General features: G+C 54.5%; 1 protein-coding gene across 8 annotated transcripts in view; it reads right to left on the minus strand.

Annotated features, from left to right (window-relative positions):
- Positions 1-4123: 4123 nt before the first annotated feature.
- The window catches only part of ST3GAL4 (ST3 beta-galactoside alpha-2,3-sialyltransferase 4), a 33136-nt gene continuing 19348 nt past the window's right edge, over positions 4124-17911 (minus strand). Inside the window, exons 1-11 of one of the 8 annotated variants that reach the window (XM_081239894.1) lie at positions 14184-14277; positions 11363-11435; positions 10978-11086; positions 10478-10558; positions 10184-10281; positions 9931-9991; positions 9395-9490; positions 9109-9298; positions 8281-8424; positions 4625-4768; positions 4124-4353 (exon numbers count right to left, since the gene is read on the minus strand). In XM_081239894.1, the coding sequence (XP_081096020.1) occupies positions 4267-4353; positions 4625-4768; positions 8281-8424; positions 9109-9298; positions 9395-9490; positions 9931-9991; positions 10184-10281; positions 10478-10558; positions 10978-11086; positions 11363-11378 (1026 nt within the window). In that variant the 5' untranslated portion in view covers positions 11379-11435; positions 14184-14277 and the 3' untranslated portion in view covers positions 4124-4266. Of the gene's footprint in view, positions 4354-4624; positions 4769-4791; positions 5077-5100; positions 7169-8280; positions 8425-9108; positions 9299-9394; positions 9491-9930; positions 9992-10183; positions 10282-10477; positions 10559-10977; positions 11087-11362; positions 11436-14183; positions 14278-17911 lie in introns of those variants that run through there. The other 7 variants (XM_081239897.1, XM_081239895.1, XM_081239893.1 and 4 more) reach the window with 7 other exon arrangements.

Below are 17911 nucleotides of genomic sequence, written 5' to 3' on the forward strand. Positions count from 1 at the left end.
CCCGTTGGGTGCAGTACTTTCAACCGGTCTTCCCCGGGAACCTGAAATCTGGCTCCCAAAGTTCAGTTTTCCCTAAAAACTTTTGTCAGATCCTCTGTGCTGACCCTCCTAGACAGGACTGTGGTCTCCTCAACCTGCTCCCAGCAATCCCTTTACTTTAAGAGGTGGAGCCCTCCAATACATTTGGGCTCTCCCCAAATCTGACATGTAATGAGACCCAAGGTTCATCTCCCCGCTTCATTTCCCGGGTGCAGAATCTCCACAAATTCTAACAAGAGAGGGAAGGTCACTGAGGAAGAACTGGACAGGAAAACAGGCTATACCTACTGACATACACACACATAGGTCCCTCCTCAAACTTTTGAGTTGGAAAGATTTCCTGGAACCACGTCTGGTACAAAACCATGGAAATGCTCAAAACTAACAACAAATAGTTTTCTGAAGCTATAATTAAGACATCAAAACGGTCAGATGGTTTAGGGGAGAGCTTACCAACTCTGAAGATGTTCTTCTCAACCTTAGTTTAGGAACCTACCCTGGTATACTGCATGCCATGGAAACGGATAATGCCACCCAAGAAACCCCTTTCTCCAAAAACCCCTAAGAGCATCTGACTTCAGCTTGAAAGCCACTGCCAGAGAGCAGTTTGAACTCACAGTTCTTTGTTGGATTCTGCAAAGCCTGCATTTGAGTCGTCTCACCAGTGTCTTAACCTTCCTCTCCTTAGCTTGTGGGTGACTTGAAGACAAAGACTTTTCTGTAATTAACCGTACCTGGGCATACATTTGGCCCTTCAGATGGACCTCAGTCGTTCCATATGCTTTCTGGTATCTTCCATTATGCAAGGTAGCTTTCCAATCTAATATTTATGTCATACTTTACAGTCTACACAGTGTTCTTCCAGACATATTCCCACTAGATCCTTAAAACTTCACTGTGAGACAGGCATGCGTAATCACTATTTTACAGATCACGCGGCAGAGCACAGTTGTGTATCCGCTTACACCTAACTGCCTCACGGACACAACTGCTTCCGAGTTCAAACTTTTCGCAGGCTGGCCAGTCTCTGGGGCAGTTGGATGTATTCATGTCCTCGGAAAGTGTAAATAAAACCCGAAGTGTTCAAAATTAAGACACGCCACTTGATGTGAATACAGAATATCATTTCAATGTGTTCCTGGGCTAGATAAAGACCTAAATTCTGTCTTGCCCAGCTAGGAGGTCGAGCTGGGAGTCCCGCCTCTTCTCCGGGCCTCCGTGGAGGAAAGACGGACCTCACAGTCGACACTGCACGGAGCAGATATCCTCCGCTCTCTCCCAGTCCTAGTCTGTTTCAACCCCGCCCCTGCGGTGAAGTCAACGTAAGTCACGTGACCGAGGCCCAGCGGGAGCCCAGACGAGCCCAGGGAGACACCCGCTGGGAAAGCCGCGACTCCGCTGCAAACCGGGCAGACGGGCGAGGCCTCAGCGGCCGTTGCCAGGCCCCGAACCGGTTGCCAGGGAGGCGCCGGCCTCTCAGCGCGCCGAGAGGTTCCCGGGCTCACCGCGATAGAGCGCCGCTCCGAGGGGCCCGTCCCACGCCCGCGCGGACGACGCATGCGCGTCCCGGCCTCCGCCCCCGCCCGCCGAAGAAAACCGCGCGTGCGCCTAATTAACGCTGCTCAAGGGCTCCGGGGATTAGGCTGGGTTGTACACGCAGACCGTTGAGTTGGAAGAGGTTCGTGAGATCATCCTGTAGTCTAGACGACCGGAGCAGTGGTGGCGGGTGCCTGTTAGAATTCCAGGTTCCTGGGCCGTACCCGCAGCGGCCTGGGTAAGACCCGAGAATCTCCATTCTTAGATTATGCCCAGATAATTCCGGCATAGGTGGTCCTCATTGGCTGGACCCTCCCTCTTGTTTCAAGGGATGTAGGAATTGGAGCAGAGACGTGGAGAAGTGACCAGCCCAGGGTCGTCCAGAATTAAGTGACAGAGCCCGGTGGAGGACCCGGATTTGTGGATTTGCACCCAAGTTCCTTCCCTCTGCTGTGCCCTGCTTCCCCGCCTGCCTCCTTTTTCGGGGCACGGTTTAATCAGGACCCGACAGGCTGGCTGGCAGGCGGTTCATTCACATTGATCGGGCTAACTGAAGAATGAAAGTGCCTTTCTCAGACCGCCAAAGAACCCCATCCAGCAAGTCCACATCAAAGCTCCACTGCCTTCTCCTTAGCTGAGCGATGCCGCCTCCATCCACCTAGATCGGGGCACCCTGGAGAATGCACACTCCCCAGGGAACAATGGCCAGTTTGGGCAGTATACACCCCCTCCCCATACACACTCATGTGTGGATGTGATTATGTCTGCATGTGGTATCACAGGCTTCACGCAAGAATGTAAACCGCTCCTGTGTATGCATGCGTGTGTGTGGAGTTTGGGGTGGGGGTATGAGTATGGATTCTGGCTCGAGTTTAGGCACATTCAGTAACAGGCAGTGGCCCCAGTCCAGGACAGCTGGATCATATGTGCTGACAGCCACTTTCAATGGCCTGGACGGGGAACTGGACACTCCCATGCATACCCTTACGAGAAGCAGCTGGAGAAGCATCAGGAGTCAGCAGAGCTGAGATCCCTGAACACACTCAACGCCTGTGACGCCTGTCGGAGTCAGCAAGGCCCCCCGGGACAAACTCTGGGGGACGAAGCTGACCTGTGTGGTGGAGAGGGGAGGGGGCTTGGGGCTGCAGCCCAATTTGCTTTCAGAATTCCCTGTCTCCCCTGGGGGGAGAGCAGCTAGCAAAAGTGTTCTGCCAGGCTTGTCCCTCCATTGCAATGGTCCTCTGTTGCTCCCAAATCTCTGCCCCTCTTTATCTGTCCTGTCCCAGCCTTGCTGTCTCAAAACCTCAAGGCTTCAACTCTTTCCAAGAAAGCCAGGAACACAGCTGTGAGTCCCTTCCCTCTGGGGGAGGTCCAGCTCTCCCTCCTGGCTCCAGATGTAAAGGAACAGCTGTGAGAGTGGCAGGAAGCCCACTTGGCAGCTAAGCAGGGCCTGGGGAGATGAACAAAGCGGGGTAGAGACAGGCAAACAGCAGGGCTGTATCAATTCTAGAGACTGGGGGAGGGCAAGAGCATTTCATCCTATGGCTCGGCGACTGGCTGACAGGCCTTGCCAAGCCCTCAGACGCCCCCCATGCCCTGCCCATCCCAATTCTGGCTGCCTGGGCCACTGGCAGGACTTTCTGTAAACTCCATTTTATGATTCCCACTTAATCTGAGAAGGGAAACTTGGCTTTCTTTGTCTGTCTCCACCCCTGTCCTCAAACACACACCTCCCAGAATGAGATTTTGGAAAAAAGGCTGGTGAGGGAGAGGAAGGGAGGTGGAAGAGGGTGCTGGCACTCCACCCTGGCATCCTCCTGCCCCTCCCTACCTCTGGAAAGTAAACCAGGATGCAGATGCCAGGCTCGGTGTCCAGCAGACAGGGCTGCATGGGGCGCCACTTGCTTGCCTGCTACGCCAGGGTGATAAAGCACGACTTGGCACCCACCAAGCACTGTACTCAGTAAATAGTTATTTCCTGAATGACCCTGGCCCACTCTGGGTCTCAGTGGGTCTTTAACAAGCCTGTCCACTGCCGGCAGAGGGACCCACCGCTGTGGCCCACTATGCATCCGTGTCTTCTTCACTCTGAAAGGACACAGGGTATCACAGCCACTTCTGTTTTAGGAAAAATAGTTTAATAAGTCTGGAACCCCTTTGAGGTCCTCTCCTCCGCGGAACCCCTGTGCCAGTGCTCTTCCCATGCCTGCTGGGAGGGAGCAGCCCTTCTCTGGAGGGCACCACCCACTCTGGGCACTGCCCACTCCAGACGCCTCGCCCTCCTGGGAGGCCTGCTCTGCATCCAGGCCGTAGTGGGGCCATCACTTTTGTGTAAAAAGTGAGCAGAACGCTGTAATATGCCCCCTTTTCTGGATGCCATGGGGCCAGCCCACAGCATGTTCCTACCCCTTAATTAAATAGCCCGTTAAATAATCTCCCGGTGCTGGCAGAGAGGGGATGCCACAGCAACAAGCCCCGTGCCTTGGCCGGGCTCCTGCTGCCGCAGGGCCGCCACCCTGACTTGATCTGGCCTCCACCAGAGCAGCCAGGGACACAGCCTCGTCTCAGACCTGGCCTCCTCCTACCCACACAGGGGAGGGTGAGTCCAAGCTGGCACCAGGCACCCCCCCACAGCCATGGATGGGGGCACTCAGCAGGGTGAGCAGACGGATGGGTACAGCTCCTGCCCAGTCAGAAGTACGTGAGGTTCTTGACGGCTCCGATTTCCAGCATCCTCTTGATGGCCAGGGCCTCTTGGGAGACATTGTGGCCTGACCACTGTGGAGACAACCAAGGAAGCCAACTGAGGAACTCCTAAGCAGCTCCCTGGCCCTCCCCGTAAGCCCACACCCCGGGAGCTCCATTCCCCATGCCGGCTCTCGGAAGGACGACAGAATACAGGGGACGCTGGCCTGGGAGTCCAGATTCCTTGGTTCCAGTTCTGACTCTCTGTGTGACCTCTCGGTGAGCTATCTCTGGGACCACCCTCATTCACTCAGTGTCCCCAGGCTGGTCTGCCCCACCCAGTTCACCAGCAGGGACCACTTACCACCATGGACTTGAGTGTGATATACTCATAGTAGTGAATGGACTGCTTCTTGTGGTGGGCGTCTGGGTAGCCGAAGCCAGCAATATGCACCAGGTCACAGAGGTGGAGGGCCAGGGTGATGGCCAACAGCCCTGTGGTGGGCTTCTGAGGGACAAAGCGTGGGGAAGGTATTAGAGGGAGGCTGCTTCTTTCAGCACCTCTAGGCCAGCGTTCTGCAACAGAACCTTCTAGTATCATGGAAATGTTCTGCATCTGTGCTGTCCTCTATGGCAGCCACGAGCCATATGGGGCTCATGCAGCTAAGGAACTGAACTTTTTATTTTATTCAATTTTAATTAAAATTTACATTTAAATAGTCACATGTGGGGAATTCCCTGGTGGTCCAGTGGTTAGGACTCCGTGTTCTCACTGCCGACGGCTCAGGTTTGATCCCTGGTCGGTGAACGAAGATCCTGCAAGCCGTGCATCACAGCCCAAAAAACCAAAAAACAAAAAAAAAGCCACATGTGGCTTGTGGCTACCATACTGCGTACTATAGCTCAACACATCTGGGGAGGGTTTGGGCCTCTGGGGATGATGATGGCAATCAAGATGACAAAAATGATAGTCATAATAAACACCTATGATTTTCGGAGCACCTGCTATGTGCCAGACACTATGCTAAGTATTTCACCCCATATGTCACCTCATCCAGTCCTCATGAAAACACTTTGAGGTAGATAGTATTATTAGCCCCATTTTTCAGATGGGGAACTGAGGCTTACAACCGTTAAGCAAGTCACTCAAGGAGTGGAAAGGTTCTGCTCTCTGTCTTGGAGAACCTCACCTCTCCTGGAAGCCCCGAGGCTCTCACATTTCCGGGCTGTGTGCCCTTCATGAGGGTGGGCTCTCCCTCCTATAAAGTGGGGACAGCAGCACCTCCCCCACCCCCTACCGTATGGGCTGCTATGAGGACCTCACTTTCTCCACCCCTGAGCCATCCACGGGGATGGGCCACCTGATATTCTAACCTCACAAACCGCCTTCCTCAGCAGGGATGACCTGCCTTCCACTCCCCAGACCTTGTCAGATCCCCTAAGGCCAGGTGTTCGCCAGCTTCCCTTTCTGAGCTCTCCTATCCTTTCACGTCACTGCCTGCCCCAGCCTTCCATTTCAGCCCTGTTGCTTTTACCGCCACTGTGTTATCTCATCCAGTTCAGAGCTCTGCCAAACCACACATGCATCACCTTCTAGCAAACTCTTCTCTCCCCGTGTATTCCTGTAACTGTTAAACATATTACCGTCCACCCAGTTGTGCTGGAAACCTAGAATTGTCACACATCTCTCAGTTTCACCTTAAAAGAAATGCTGTAGCAGACTTCTAAGATGAAGCCCAATGACCTCTTGCCCTTGAGAGTGTGTGTAACCTATGAATATGATGAGATATATTACATTGCATTATATTGCTTAAAATGGCGCCGTAGACTGTAAAATAGATAGTCCTGGTGGGCTTGACCTAATCTCATGAGCTTTTCTATCTGGGTCTAGAGATCAGCAGTGGAGGAAGTGCGAGGTGTGAAGCACAAGAGGATTTATCATGCACTGCTGGCCTGAAGATGGAGGGGACCAGACGGCAAGGTAGGCAGGCAGCTCTTCCATGCTGAGGGTACCACCCCTAGGCTGAAAACCAGCCAGGAAATGGGGACCTCGGTCCCGCAACCACAAGGAACCAAATGCTTCCAACAACAAGAAGGAACTTGGAAGCAAATTTCCCCCCCTGAGCCTCCAGACAAGAACGCAGCCCAACTGCCAACTTGATTTCAGCCTTGTTTACCCTACGCAGAGAATCCAGCCATGCTGACCTGGACATCTGACCTCCAGAACTATAAGCCAATGCATGGGTGTTGTTTTAAGCCTCTAAACTGTGGTAATCTGTTAGGCAGTGACAGGAAACTAAAGTTCATCCCTTCCTCTCCCTCTTCCTCCTTCCAGGAGCTGGGTTCTGGTCCTAATCTCTGGCTTCCCTCTCTAGCCTTCACCCTCTGCCATCAGGGCCAGAAAACTCCTCTTTGCTGACCCCCACCCAACTCCATGTGCACTGGAACTCAGTGCCAGGGACGCTGTTTGGTCTTGCCAAATGAAACACCTTTCCCCAATTCTCTGCTTGATGGGCCCCATGATCCCTTAGGGCCCAGCTCCAGTACCACCTCTTCCGGTGGCACCACCTCCACACAGCCCCAAGCAGAGTTCCGCCCCTCCTCTGAGACCCCGCAGCCCTCGGAACAGCCCTCTATCAGAGCGTTTTGCCATTCCAGGCTGCATCCTGCATGTTTATTCCACTAGACCGAGTTTCCTTAGGGCAGAGAGCATGTCTTATTCCCCATGCATGCAAACTTGGGGCCTGGCACTGAGCAGTCACAAAAGCAGGCATTCAACATAGGAAGCTGAATCGTAGTAGATACTCAGTAAAGAATAAAATCATGGGGAGCTCCCTGGTGGCCAAGTGGTTAGGATTCCGGTCTTTCACTGCCGCAGCCCAGGTTCAATCCCTGCCTGGTTAGGGAACTGAGATCCCGCAAGCCATGCAGCGCGGCCAAAAAAAAAAAAAAGAAGAAAGAAGAAAATCATTTATTCAAAACTTTGCAAATATTTATCGAGCATTCACGGTGTGCCAATCTCCGTGATAAGCACATTATGTAAATATCTTTTTAAATTCTAGAATGCCTTTAAAAGGTCAGTACTCCTATTTTCCCCACCCCACAGATAAGAAAACCAAGGCTCTGAGTGGCTGACTGGCCCAAGGCCATACCGCAGGTAGCACTGTGAGTCCTGTCGACGTCTGATCATTACTTCTGTCTCCTACCTCACACAGCCTCTCTGAGGGCTCAAAGATATGGCGGAAGTACCTGCTTGGGAAGCTACCCAGTGTGCCGAAGCCCGCCAGCAGAAGACCACTAGGGAGGGCTGTGCGAGCCGAAACCAAAATCAGAACTTGCAAACTGCACCCTGACTTCCCAAACTGTCACACCTACCAAACCATGATATGCAGGACCAACTGCACCCTCAAATTCTTTTAACTCCTTTAGACCAATATGCGCCAGGACTGGATCACAGATGAAGTGATCAAGTAGTAACGACAGGGCTCAGCCTGGGCTCCATATCCTAAACATAGGATTACTGACTGTTGGCACTTCCCTGGCGGTCCAGTGCTTAGGACTCCACGCTTTTACTGCCGGGGGTGCGTGTTCAATCCCTGGTCGGGGAACTAAAATCCCACAAGCCGTGCGGCCCGTGGCCCCCCCAAAAAAAAAGAAGACTACTGACTGTCCCAGCAAATCCCCGGTGTACAGATTCTGATCAGCGCCTGCCAAAGCCATCCTCTACCTCTAGCCCCCAAGCCCTAAAAACACCCTTCCTTGACTCCCCATTTTGGAGATGCCCCGGAGCATCTCAAGAGTGTGTGCCCTCCCTTGCTGTAAAAGCCAGAATACCTGCCTCTGATGACAGGTGTGTGCCTGGGGGCTGTGTGTTATTCAGATGCGGGCTGCAGTCTCTGCTATTGTTCTCCCCTCGCCTGGGGTCCTCCCTGGCCTTCTGGAGCCCCTAGGAAGTCCCTCCTACTTCCCACAGAGAACCCCAACCCTCTGGCTTCCCATCCATCTGCAGCCCATCATCACCTGCTTAATCTTGTATGGCTGCTGTATCGGCAGGCTCAGCAGTTTGTCAGCTGCAATCTCCATAAAGAAGGGGTTGAGAATCCGAATCTGTTTGGGGTTGACGTCCCAGATGAGGGGAGGCTGTTTCCAGAAGCCCTTTCGCACCTAGGCGGGTGGGGTTGGGAGGGAGAGAGCCAGTGGGTTGAAATGGGGAGGTGGGGAGGGGCTTCTCCAGGGGACGGGGCCCCTGTGTTGATGGCACAGGCTCTCGGGAGTGCGGGGTGAGGGGAGGGACGTGGAGGCCTACACCAGAGGTGGGAGAGGAGACCAGAAGAGAGGAGGAGGGAGAGAGGGGAGCGGGGCACCCCCCAGGGGAGGCCAGGTGACATGGTGTGTCGAGTATGGGCTCCAACCATTGCCCGCTTCCAAGTATAGTCATGCAGGTAGAAGGGGCTAACTAAACATGTGGCAAAAAATGGACAGTCGGACAGTTCAGCTGTCAACCGGAGGGCAAAGAGACATAGCGGACTTTCTGGAGTCCACCTAGAAGGACAGAGATCTCGACTGTTCTAACTGCCTCCGCCTGGAGATGACTACCAACTGGTGCCTCTGCTGCCAAGCTTCTCACTGGCAAACATGTTTTGGCAGCTTCTCTGTCCCAAGCAGCCTCGAGCTTAGGGTGCCCTTCGCTGCTGCTGTCCGACCCCTGCAGTAGAACAATGAGCTCACGCCTTCCCCTTACTGGCTCCTGAGGACCGTGGGGCACACGTGATGGAGCGGCAGGGCCTGACCCGGGCGGCGCCCCCATCCCCAGGCTGCGACCTCACCCCCGCCAGTCTCTCCACTTACGCGCTTCTTATCGCTCAGGATGCTCTCAATCCAGTGGAAGTCCATGGCCTTGAAAGCTACCATGACAAGGAGTGTGTCAGGGTTGTCCTCCACTTTGGGGTTGAAGTGGGCGGATTCAGGGTAGAAGAGACGCATGGTGGTCTTGGAGCCCACGTCATGCTCGTAGCCAGCCACCGGCGCGCTGTTTAACCTGGGAGGCAGGGAGGAGGATGCCCGTCACCTAGAGCCCCACTGGGTCTGCTTACCGTCGCCCCCAAACAGAAGAGGGAAGGGCTGCCATACAGACCTGATGACCACGTCGTACTTGTTGATGGCTTCTCCCAGTGAGCTGTTGCGTAGCCGATGCCCGTTCCCCACCACCACGCAGCGACGGCACTTGAGGCTGCCCCGGGAACAGGGTGGTAAGGCCAAGAAGGAGCCCCTGCTCCTGCCCCGGTCTGCCCAGGCCCCCTCAGCCCCTCAGCCCCTGGCCCCCATGGACCAGGCATCTCCAAGGAGTCCTGCTTCTGGTCATGCTGACCCTGCAGCCCTGGGCTTTCAAGGGAGAGGAAACTGAGCAGAGCATGGGAGAGAGAGGGAAGGAGGGAAGGTGCCTGGGGAGTGCCAAGAAGAAATCCCATTTTGGAGCCCCTGACTGCTGCCCAGCCCTGCCTGTTACCACGGCAATACCCTCAGCAGCCTCTGCCCACTCCAGCAGCCTGATACCCAGGCTCAGCTGCCGTGGAGACTGGCATGCCCACCTCCCCTGGAGACAGGCAGGCTCACTGGGAGGTGCTGGACCATGACTGTTTCACACTGGGGCAGGAAGGAGGGTCTCCTTACCTCTGGATGCTTTCTGGGACGGAGTAGCTGGTGATGGCCAGCACCCGGAGCAGCAGGTCTTCTACAGAAGAACCGCAATGGAAGGGGCTGATGACAACAGCGAGCTCTCCAAAGGCTGCCAACCCTCCCTGCCCTGACCCCAGGATCTAGGCCTGGCTGAGAACCTGGGCGCTGGGACCACGGACAGCCAAAAACGAGAAGCTGTGTGGCCAAGGTGAGGCCACCGTTCCCACCTGACCAGGCGGATTCTTACCACTCCCCTTGGTGCCGTAGGGCAGCTCGTAGGCAGATGGCGTCTTGACCCAGAAATAGTCCTTAAGCTGCAGGAAGACGGGCTGTTCTCGGGAGTAGCTGCGCCGAGGTGAAGGCAGGGTGGGGATGAGAAAGAGATTAATCTTCATGCCAGAAACTGGGTCAGACCCCTGACTCACACTATGTATACACACCAAGGCCTCTCCCTCCCTCACAGGCTGCACCTGACCCACGTCCACCAGCATGGTTCCCTCCATGTAGCCGGCACCCAGGCCCACCCCGCATCCTCACGTACTTGCCAAAGAGCCTGGAGGCTATCCTCTCCGCCTCACCCTGGAGGCAGGGCTCCTTCTTCCCTGGGATGGGAAAATAAAAGCTGGAGACAGAAAAGGAGAGAGGCAGGCGCTCCAGTCAGACCTCCCGGGCCTGGGGGCCAGCTTTCCAGGCAGCCTCCACCTCCTCCCAGGGTACGTCAGCCCCAAGGCCCTGGAGAGTGACTCGCAGGCTGCAACGGTGTCAGCCCAAGTCCCACTTTGAAACCAAATCATTGCAAACCCAGTTCTTCATTCTCCTGAGCTCCCTGGGTGAGGGCCCTGGGGAGTCATCCCAGGCCCTACCCCCCAAAACCCACCAACTCCCCTCACAGAGGATTCTGGGCTAGTAGTGTACGGGAGAGGTCATGTCCTGGCTCTCTGAACCCTCCTGTCCCCCCACTAGGTCCCCACCTCACGACGCTCCATCCCTGAGCCCGGTTCCCAAGAAGAACCCACAGAAGGACATGAAAGATGGACTCACAGCTCAGTGTACCTGTCTTCTCGGGAGATGGAGTACCATACCATGACGACCAGGACCAGAGCCAGTGTGGCCAGGAGTTTCCAGCCTGCAGGGCGAACGCACAGAAGAGCTGGAAGCAGAAACAGGCAGGCACAGCCCCAGGCCACCTTCTCAGCTGCCCCAACTGGGGCCCCTGCAAGGCCGGCTCAAAGCAGGCCCTCGCCTGGTCTTAGTTCTCTGGCTCTGGGCTTGGACCCGAGTGTTTCTGCTGTCCTTCAAGATGAAGACAGGGGCCCCTGGCTCCGTGTCAGTCCCTCCACAACCCCCGGCGGGTCCCAGGATGATGCTTACGATGGCTTCTGGGAAGCCCACCCCTCAGGGTGGGGAGTTCTTGGAGAATACTCACGGGACTTGCTGATCATGTTTCTCAGGTGCCAGGGTTCCTGGGGAGAGCTGTCATCCCGGCTGCCTCGGGCCACCTAGGAGGTAGGAGGCACAGGTGTCTGGTCAGCGCCACAAACACTCTCGTCTAGACACTGGAGCAGGGCACACCCACAGCCTGTCTCTTCCTGCCTCCAGAAAGCACAAAGCTGCTTCCAGGGCGGCCATCCAGGGAGCGGCCCTCCTCACCCTGGGCATCTCCCTAACCCCTCAAAGGCAGCATCAGCGGTCCAGGTGGAGCCTACGCTCCAGAAAGGGAAGCCAAGTCCCACCCTTCACGAATTCCGTCCCAGGCCAGACCAGCCTACCACAGCTTCCCCGCACGGTTGCCCTCACTTGGACCTCGGAAGGGCCAGCTCCAGGAAACAGATGCACCTCCACCCATTTTCTACATGAAAGTTAAGCTAACTGTACAAGGGCGTGATTCACATTTTGACATCTGAAGCTTATCTTTTCTCCACATCCAAGGCATTCCCTTGGTTCTGGCCACCGTCCACCCCTCTATCATCAATCTCTCACTATTCCACCCGAATATATCTGCTCGGGCCAGGCCCTGGGGTAACTGTGGGACCATCAGATGGTCCACAAGCCCTCTTGCAGCCCTTCTAGACTCTGGCTGAGTACAAACAGTGTCCAAGCCCTCACCACCAGGTACATGGGGGAAACTCAATGGAGGCAGGCTGTTTGAATAGGAGCACGGAGAGTGAGAAGGGTCTGGTTGGTCAGAGGAGAGAAAGGAGACCCTTTCAGGTAAGGGCAGAGGCTGGCAAGGTAAGGACAGGGCTGTGGGAGGGATGAGTTGCTACATGCACATAAACAGCGAGGTCCCTCCAGTCACAAAGCCAGCCAAGGACCATGCTTCTGAGTCACCAGGAAGAAATTTCTGCAGCTTTCACAGCCACGCAAAGAGGCACGGGATGCGTGCAGAGCGCCAGTTTCTTCTCTCCATGACATCTTCCCCAATGATCTGGGTTGTAGGAATCAGATGGGCCACATACTAAACACAGATTCCAGGGCCCTTTCCTGGGATATCTTCAGCCAGCTGGGGTGGGACCTGGGATGGGCATTTTCACAAGCTGCCCACGTGATTCTTTTGAAGGATCAGGAAAGGGAGGGAAGCCCTAGTGTTTGTGCTCTTTTGAGGAGAAATGAAAAATCTCAAATTATTTCTCAGTGGTGGGGGACCGCATCTGGACGAGGTCTGGTTTTTGTTAGAAATCATAAATCGATTATCCTGAACACTGTCCTGTTATGGAGTCGATGCTCTGCGCCCAGGGGCACTCCCCAGGCTCCACCCTGAGTCCACAAATACCCAAGAATGAAAGTGTTGAGGGAAAGAGAGAGCCGGGTAGGGGAAAGGGATAGGGGTGGGGACCAGAGCCAGATGTTTTCATCAGGGTCAGGAGGGCCCATCTCTGAATCCCAGTGGGGATGGGGGATGGTCCTGTCCAGTAAAGAAGAGCTCTAGAGTTGTAATCAGCAGACCCCAGTGAAAGTCAAGACCTACTGCTTTTCCAAGGGTGGCCTGCCTTCCCGACCTACGCACAACAACTGCCAAGTCATGCCCTACCACGTTATCCCCTTCACACGCTTCTCCTGATCTGTAATTCGTCTAGTTACTTGCTCTTTGTCTGTCTCCCCCACTGCCTATAAGCCCTGTGAGGGCAGGAATCGGGTCTGTCTTATTCCCAGCTCGAGCCCCAGCATCTAGCACACTGCCTGACACACAGCCATTGCTCAGCAAGTAATGAATGAATAACACGTTGGGTTATCTTGGGGGAGTCACTTTTCCCTCTCTGACCCTCAGTTTCTTCAGCTGTAAAACTGGGAATCTGGCCTAATAAATGCTTGTGACTCAAATATATTTATCAGATCCTCAGCCTGAGCCTCACCAGGGACCTTATTAGAAATGTATAATCCCAGGCCCCTCCAGAGGCACAAATCAGAAACTGCATTTGCGTAAGATCCCCTGATGATTCACATGCACATTCAAGCCTGAGAAGCACTTGTCAAGATGGATGTCCTTGACCTTGGCTGAACAGGAGAATTGCAGTATCTGGGTCCCATAACGGGAAATTCTGACTTAAGTGGTCTGGCCTGGCACTGGAATTTGTTCAAGCACCCAGGGGCGATTCTAACCCAGCCAAGGTTGAGAACCACTGGTCCGGATAATGGCGAAAGCACAGTTCTCAATCTTTGATGTGTACGTTCTGACTCAGTGGGTGTCGTGGGTCCACATTCTAAACGGTAGGCTGGGACCGCACTTAGAGCTGCAAAGCTCTAAACAAGATCCTTCAGGCTCTCACATTCTTTTTTTTTTTTTTTTTTTTTTTTTTTTTGCGGTACGCGGGCCTCTCACTGTTGTGGCCTCTCCCGTGGCGGAGCACAGGCTCCGGATGCGCAGGCTCAGCGGCCATGGCTCACGGGCCCAGCCGCTCCGCGGCATGTGGGATCTTCCCGGACCGGGGCACGAACCCGTGTCCCCTGCATCGGCAGGCGGACTCTCAACCGCTGCGCCACCAGGGAAGCCCTCTCACATTCTTTACGTTATGAAATGCATCCTCTCCCGCCCTCTGTGCTCTCAGTCCTTTCTGATCAGGATTTCAGTCCATCGTACTCCATCTCCCTGTATCAGCAGGTCACAGCACTCGGGGCACAAGGCAATCACCTGAGAAGCTGAGGCATTTACTGACTTCTAGACCCCACTTTCCAAGTCTTATTTAATTGGCTGGGCATGGGGCCCAGGCACTGGCCAGTAAAAAACCAACCAAACAAAAAAAGCTCACCTTTCTGGTGATGCTAACATGCAGCCAAAATGGAGAACACTAGAGAGAGTGTGCCGTGCAGTAACTGAAGGTCAAGGGCTCAGCTGTCCTCAGCGAAGAACTCTGGTGGTCGGAGGTGATGGGTCCTGAGCAACAAGACAACTACTCTTTTTTGACCTCTTCCCTAGTAAAATTCTGCACTTTTCTCCTGAACTGTGCTGGTCTTGTGCGAAGCAGACTGGCTAGTCCTGGGGTCTGCTCCGAGAGACCCCCAGGGATGTCATCCACCCACCCACCCCCTCCCCTTGCTGGCCAAGCCAAGAGGATAGCTCAGCCCCCAGGATTCCAGGAGCGCAGGCTTCTTGGGCAGGCTGCTGCCCCGGGACAACTGGGAGCCTTCTCCCAGCAGCTGTCCCATAACACGGACAGCCCCTAGGGACAAAAGGACAGAAGAAAAGTCACAACAGGGTACCTGGGCAGGAGAACAGAAATCTGATCCACTCATGTCCAAGGGGCAGCAACCTCTGCCTGCCACCAGCTGCCCAGGAGACTGGCTCACCCGACCCGCTAGGTAAAGCTGACCCCAAGGCAGGAAGGCTGTGTGCCCTCCCGGTGCTCTGCTAAGAACCACGGTGTGCCCCACTGCAGTGAGGCTGCTGAGCCCTGCCACGGAGTCGCCAAAGGGCAGAACTGGAGGACGGGGTGAAGAACAGAAGTCTCCTGCTGCCTGGCACTCAAAGCCTCACACAGCAAGTACTCAGTGGGTACCCGCTGGACCAAGATGAACAGAACTGGACGTCACCCATGGACATGGCATGATGCCAGGCCCCTCCAAGCCCTTGGGCCCATCAAAGGGCTGTGGCTTAATGTTCCTGAGAAGGGGGATGGGAAAACCAGTGGGGCAGAAGCCGTAATCGATGTCACTGTCCCTCAGTCCTGTGGGGAAACCCGGAGCTGCCTGCCTGCCACCTCTAGACTCACCTGCCACTCCTGCCCCACCCGGATACTGGGTGGGTCCCTGCCCACCTTTCCAGCATTGTTCCCAACCGGTGATCCCCCTCGGCCTTGCTGCTTCCACCTCTCCCCCCTCCTCCGCTCCCTGTGACTCAGAAACATAGTCAAGTCTCCCTGTACCTAAAACAAAACAAACCCCCTCTCTGCTTCTCTCTCCTCCTCAAGCTGCCTCTGCATCTCCGTCTTGAGCTCCAGCGGTCAGACTCCTTCATCTGTGCTACGTGCTCACTTCCCACTCAACCCTCTACCCTGCTCCACCCCTGATCCCCACCCTTGTCTGTGCTGAAATCACCCTTGCCAAAGCCTTCAGTGGCCTCCTACCGGTCAAACCTGAAAAAGATCGATTTTCGATTTTCGCTCTTCCCGTACTCTGCAGCCTTTGCTACTAATAGGCCGATGCTTCCAGGTCAAGACTCTCTCCAGGTTTCCTCCGAACTGGCTCCACTTCCTTTAAGTGCTGGCATTCTCCAGGGAGCTGCCCTTCAACCTCTGCTCTTCCTCTGCTTGTTTTCACAGGCCAGGTTCATTCATTTTCGGAGGCTTAACTACTACTCAAACCCTGATGATTCAAGCTCTTTTTCAGCTCTGTAATTTCTCTCCCAGATCCTGTCCTAATATTTCTAACTTTCTCCTGCTCATCCTCCCTGGGTGATCTTAAACTCTTCACCGGTGACACGTCCACAACTGGACCCGCATCTCCCGGCTCCCCCCCACCCCACATCCTCATCAGCTCATCCACCCAACATCTCCTTCGCCTTCACACCATCCCTACGAAACGCTACCCATTCTACCCCCAGTTCCTCGTTCCAGCAAACGTTTGCTGAACTCCCACTAAACGCTCGCCATTATAGGAGGCACTGGGATGTAAAGCCTGATAAAGCTCAGGGCAGTGTGAAGGCCACATGGTCTAGAGCCTCAGAAGTACTTCGGAAAGCAGGCTTCATCTCCTCTTCTTGAGCCGCAGGTTGATTCTAGATCTCGCCCCAATTTATCTGTTTCCTAACTGGTCTCTTCGCCACAAGTCTTTCCTCACTCAAGCCTCTTCCTCAGAACTGCCAACACGGTATCTTTCTCAGAAACGGTTTGGATCAAACCACCCTCCTGCTTCAATCACTCCCCATTCCTTCAATGAAAAACCAAAGCTTTTTAGAGGCAACCAGGGTGCTTCAGTCCCAGGCCCCAAGCCCTGCACGTGCATCTCGGAACTCCTGCCACGGTCGCTGCAGGGGCCGCCTTCTTCCACAGCCCCACCTCTGCACGGGCTTTCCTCCAGCAGGAAGACCCTACGCAGCCCCCGTTAGCCTCAACAATCTCACTCCTTCTGCAGCACCGGCCCCTCCTCTACGAAGTGTTTTCTGACATTTCTAAGCAATGTTTTTCTTTCCACAAAAAATTGTTTATATCTTGATTTTAGCACCTAATAGGTAGTAAACTTTTTGTATTATATAATTACTATTTTCATGGCTTGCCCACTATCCTCTGACCTCTGAAACTGGAAGCTTGTTTATACCAAGAGTCTACCAGAGCACCTAGAGAAGATGCTTTATCACATAATATAATTTTATATTACATCATTATCTGTTTTTGTATCTTGCCCATGAGACTACGACCTCTGTGGTCCAGGCCTGCATTACATCTTCAGACTCTATCACAGTGCCTAGAACGTAGCAGATGTTTTATAAACATCTGACACACAAGTAATAAGATGAGACTAAAAAGGTATTACATCCCTTACTGATCCTGAAAGGTACTGTGCACTTACTATGTGCAACACCAGGGGGGTGCCAACCTCACTGCCATTGCTTTGAGGACCAGGTGAGTCATCGCTGTGGAGGCTGTCCTGTGCACCGCCCAGCACCGTGACCACTGCCCACTAGAGAGGCCAGTATGACCCCCACTCTCCGGTTCTGACAACCAAATGTCGCCAGACATTACCACATGTTGAGAGCTACTCGGCAAGGTACTCCTAAGGGCTGTCCAAGTATGATCTCAACCCTATGAGTTCAATGCTATTATTACCTCCATTGTGGAGACAGGGAAGTGAGGTGCAAAAAGGGTCGGCAACTTGCCCAGGGTCTCCGAGCTGGTGAGCAGCTTAGCTCCAGAGGGGCGCACTCCTAACTCCTGCCCTCCACCGCCCCTAAACCACCCTGTGAAGACGCCAAGATCCTCGGAGGGCCCACCTGCAGCCCTCTGGGGCAACGGGAGGAAGCTGCCCTCCGTCACATCAAAGTCCTTCAAAGGCTTCTGACAGCTGAGAGGAGCCTCCTGCGCTCCTTCCCAGGCAGGCTGCCTCATGAGACACAGTCTCCGGCCCCCGCATCGCCTGGCCCCCCTGGAAGCCCTCCAGCATGTCTTCAAAGCCCGCAGCTGTATTCATGGGATTACTAGTGCCCTCCATCTGGACACCAGACTTCCACGAATGCTGGCAAAGACCGCGTTCACTTTCTCACGGCCATGCCGCTTCACTGGCAGGGAACCAACACCCCTCAGCTGGTAAGCCAGGTCTCCTGGGCCCTGAACTTGTGTGGCTACCCTCTGGAACCAAAGAGCAGGACTGTGCTACTACAGCTGCTTGCAAACATCCCACCTCGGGAATCTCCCGCCATGTTTCCAGCCTGTTGAGGTGTGTGAATCTTGACAGTGCCAGCTAACCCACAGCGATTCCTCTCAGCTTAGAGTCCTCTGCCGTTATTCCAGGGGGGGCTTGAGCTGGACGCTGAATTTAAGGTAAC

Source organism: Mesoplodon bidens (assembly GCF_964165515.1).
Source record: "Mesoplodon bidens genome assembly, chromosome: 7".
Lineage (NCBI taxonomy): Eukaryota > Metazoa > Chordata > Mammalia > Artiodactyla > Ziphiidae > Mesoplodon > Mesoplodon bidens.